Raw genomic sequence first — 4,277 nt, 5'->3', positions numbered from 1 at the left:
AGGTAGGCCTGCAGCAGCTGGAACCACAGCTGGAAACACAGCAGGAGGGGCGGTAGCAGCTAGAGATGCAGCAGGTGGGGCGAGGGCAGGTGGGCTGGCAGCAGACCGGGCGGCAGCAGCTGGACACACCACAGCTGGGGCGGCAGCAGGTGGTCCTGCAGCAGGTGGTCTGGCAGCAGCTGGGGCGGCAGCAGGTCTCCTGGCAGAGACTTTGGCCACAGCTCTGGTCAGAGCAGATGGAGCCACAACAGGAGCTGACCATGGTGTCAGAGGGTGAAGGTTCTGGGTGAGTTTCTAGGAGAGTGAGTTTCTCAAATTTGGAAGTTTCTCTTCCCATGTCCTCTTTTATACCCAGCTGAGGGACTTCTGTGATTATGAAGAGACTAGTTCCTTCTTTTGGTTTATATGACTAAAATGCAATTAGTAAGTCATATGTGTTTTTCTAGAAAAATCTGTTAATATATAGAAAATAATCATTTCCCTTTTCTCAAGTTCCCCAGTGTTCTCACATGAATCACCTCTTCTGTTTCTTTAGTTTGTAAGCTTACAAGACTTCAGTCCCTGGGTATCATGTGACATCGGTGGGCCTCTGTTCCTTGTTTATTTCTCACCTTGATATGATTTTGGGAGAGTTTCTGATGAGATTAGGATCTCTAGTGGAAATTTCATGTTTCAATCAGATGGCGTGTTTGTCGAGAAAATGGAAGTAAGCTCTACTTTTTGAATGTGAGAAAACTTATGATTCATTGTGTGTATACTGGGTGGTCACTGAACTAATGACATTCCAAACTGTGTTATTTCTCATCACCCTGATGGACTTTGAAACAGTTAGCTGTGACTCAGTGTTTTTAAGTAGCAAACAGTCATCTGAGATTAATCGGAAATGTCTTTGATCTTCAGATGTGTCTTCTAGGCTAGGGTACAGTAATTGACACAATAGTTTTGAATCAAAATATGTCATAGTTATGCTTTGTGGACATTTTATTAAAATCTTTTTCAAATATTCTGAGCTAAAATGCCTAGCAGTTTTTGCAGTATTACTTATGCTTAAGATATTCTTAGATGCATTAAGAGGAATATAAATAACATTCATTATCTTACCTGTACTTATATAGAAATTGCATCCATAAAAAGCTTTATAACCAAAACCAGATATAATTAGGCTGCTAAATTAGAGGTCTCTTTAGTGCCACAGGCATTTAGAGAAAAACAACATTCTAGGAAAGAGAAGGTAATCTTCTTGATATTCCCTCTTCCTGCAAAATCTTGTGAGTTCAGCATTCTCCTAGTGATTTTTACCAGTGAGTTCAACTGCCATCTTCCTCCAAAATCTTCCTTGATGCCATGAAAAGTCAAGTCCTTCCTCTGATGCACTTCTGCTGTGCTTTGTGTATTCATGGGCTCTATCATATAATTCTCTACCAGAGATGCACTTATGTATCTGGCTCACTCTAGAATATAAACTCCATTTGTACAGACTCCGATTTACTCATCTTCATATCTTCAGGGACTGAAATGAGATGAGTTTTTGATAAAGGAGATGTCTGTGCAATGAGTGAAGATTTTGTCTAGACCATCAAAGAAGACACACTGACCTTGAAAACATGTGTTATTCATATAGATGGACAGAAGGGGGATTTAAAAGAAGGAGCTATATTTGAGATTGGGCATAACCCTGGTTTGTGATGCTGAAAGGGGTATGTCTGGAAAGTCTATTTTAAGAAGTAATGAGAAAGAAGTTGAGATTCCTGGAATGTGGGAGAGGTCTTGTGTAGCCTTGAATTCTAGAAAAAAAAAAAAGGAGTAGATCTATTAAGTCTTTAGGTGGGGAGGTAATAAAATATATACACTATATGTGAACTATTTTAATTTTTGATCTGCGTTTAGAAATGCTAAAATGAGGGAGACATTGCTTAAAAGGTTGAACTGGGTCAGGGTGAGAGGTGAGCTCTCAGAATCAGGTGATGGCAGTAAACATCATAGAGTTATTGCAAAGAAAGTATCAGCAGATACTTTGACCAAACTGAAAATAGAACTATAAGGAGGGATCTTCATAAGAGTTATAAAAGATATCTCAGTTTAGCCATTTATACACTTTATATGTATATACATTCACATAAATGTCCCAGATGGCACTAGCGGTAAAGAATTTACCTGCCAATGCAGCAGACATAAGACATGTGGGTTCAATCCCTGGGTTGGGAAGATCTCCTAGAGGAGGAAATGGCAACCCACTCCAGTATTCTTGCCTGGGAAATTCCATGGACAGAGGAACCTGGTGGGCTACAGTCCACGGGGATGCAAAGAGTCAGACACTGAACACACACACACACACACACTCACACACACATATATATATGTGTGTGTGTGTGTGTATATATATATATATGTGTGTATGTGTATATGTTGGAGAAGGCAATGGCACCCCACTCCAGTACTCTTGCCTGGAGAATCCCATGGACGGAGGAACCTGGTAGGCTGCAGTCCATGGGGTTGCTAAGGGTCGGACTGACTGAACGACTTCACTTTCACTTTCACGCGTTGGAGAAGGAAATGGCAACCCACTCCAGTGTTCTTGCCTGGAGAATCCCAGGGACGGGGGAGCCTGGTGGGCTGCCGTCTATGGGGTCGCACAGAGTCGGACACGACTGAAGTGACTTAGCAGTAGTGTATATGTAAGCTTCCTACCTCCTGCTGCTGCTGCTTCTAAGTCGCTTCAGTTGTGCCCAACTCTTTGCGACCCCATAGACGGCAGCCCACCGGGCTCCCCTGTCCACGGGATTCTCCAGGCAAGAATACTGGAGTGGGTTGCCATTTCCTTCTCCATCCTACCTCCTAGGGGATATTAGTCTAAACATTTAAAGGATAGACTAACAGAAATGGTAAGTTATGTTAAAAAGCAAAGAAGAAGAAGAGGAACTGAAATCACTTGGAGATATGGAAAAGATGTATGCATCAAAAAATTAAAATGGTTTTGCCAAATTATGTAAAGTTTAAAAATAAAATAAAATTAGAAAAAAAAATTAAAATGGAATATTTGGCAAAGTTATGCACTTAATATGCCTACATGCTGCATGCGAAGTTACTTCAGTTATGTCCACTCCTTGTGACCTCATGGACTGTAGGCTGCCAGGCTCCTCTGTCCATAAGGATTCTCCAGGCAAGAACACTGGAGTGGGTTCCCATTTCCTTCTCCAGGGGATCTCACTGGGCCAGGAATCAAACCCAGGTCTCTGGCATGCAGGCAGATCTATAGATACACATATAGACATATATTTCTATATATAGGCATCTATTTATGTACGTATTTTGGTCAACATGATGGTAGGTGAAAAGCTTCCTCCGTGCGATTTTAATCTGCATTTCTCTTATAGTAAAGGCTGCTGCTGCTGCTAAATCACGTCAGTCGTGTCTGACTCTGTGCGACCCCATAGACGGCAGCCTACCGTATAGTAAAGGAGATTAGACAATTCTTCATATGTTAAAGAGCTATTTGTATTTTTCCTTTTCTACAAGGAAAATTGTAGGAAAAAATTCCATAATATCTATAATTATGCTTTTGTTTTTTCACTGTGTTTAGCCTTCATACAGTGATTTTTGCAGGAGCTCTTTGTATATTATCAAAATTAGCCTTTTTATATAATGTGAATTTCAAACATTTTTCCTAGTTTGTCTTTCTTCTTTAACTTTGCTTCTGTGTTTTTACCACATAGATGTTTACATCTTAAATTAATTTATTCATTTTAATTGGAGGCTAATTACTTTACAATATTGTGTTGGTTTTTGCCATACATCGATGTGAATCACCCATGGGTGTACATGTGTCTCGCCATCCTGAAACCACCTTCCACCTCCCTCCCAACTCTATCCCTCTGGGTTGTCCCAGAGCACCAGCTCTGGGTGCCCTGCTTAATGCATTGAATTTATACTCAAATTTATTCATCTTTTCTTTTATGGCTCCTGGGGCAAGTGTCACACTTTGAAAAATCTATCCAGTTGTAAATTTGCATAAACATTGTCCCATAGTTTCTTTTGTGAAGTTCAAAGTTTCATGTTTTATATTTTCAAATATTGTTCTTAATTCAGTTCAGTTGCTCAGTCATGTCCGAATCTTTGTGACACCATGGACTGCAGCACACCAGGCCTCCCTGTCCATCACCAACTCCCGGAGTTTACCCAAACTCATGTTCATTGAGTCAGTGATGCCATCCAACCATCTCATCCTCTGTCGTCCCCTTTTCCCCCTGCCTTCAATCTTTCCCAGCATCAGGGTGAAG

The 4,277-nt window shown here is 41.0% G+C and overlaps 1 protein-coding gene across 5 annotated transcripts in view; it reads right to left on the bottom strand.

Moving 5' to 3' along the window:
• LOC104990477 (keratin-associated protein 4-9-like) overlaps positions 1 to 4,277 on the bottom strand; it is a 15,616-nt gene that overhangs the window by 6,348 nt on the left and 4,991 nt on the right. The window contains exon 2 of one of the 5 annotated variants that reach the window (XM_010842562.1): positions 3 to 223. In XM_010842562.1, coding sequence (XP_010840864.1) covers positions 3 to 223 — 221 coding nt within the window. Of the gene's footprint in view, positions 1 to 2; positions 263 to 4,277 lie in introns of those variants that run through there. The other 4 variants (XM_010842566.1, XM_010842567.1, XM_010842564.1 and 1 more) reach the window with 4 other exon arrangements.

The sequence above is a fragment of the Bison bison genome, unplaced genomic scaffold, assembly GCF_000754665.1.
Source record: "Bison bison bison isolate TAMUID 2011002044 unplaced genomic scaffold, Bison_UMD1.0 scf7180017864180, whole genome shotgun sequence".
Classification (NCBI taxonomy): domain Eukaryota; kingdom Metazoa; phylum Chordata; class Mammalia; order Artiodactyla; family Bovidae; genus Bison; species Bison bison.
Note: the sequence above shows the minus strand (reverse complement) of the source record. Positions and strands in the feature narration are given on the sequence as shown.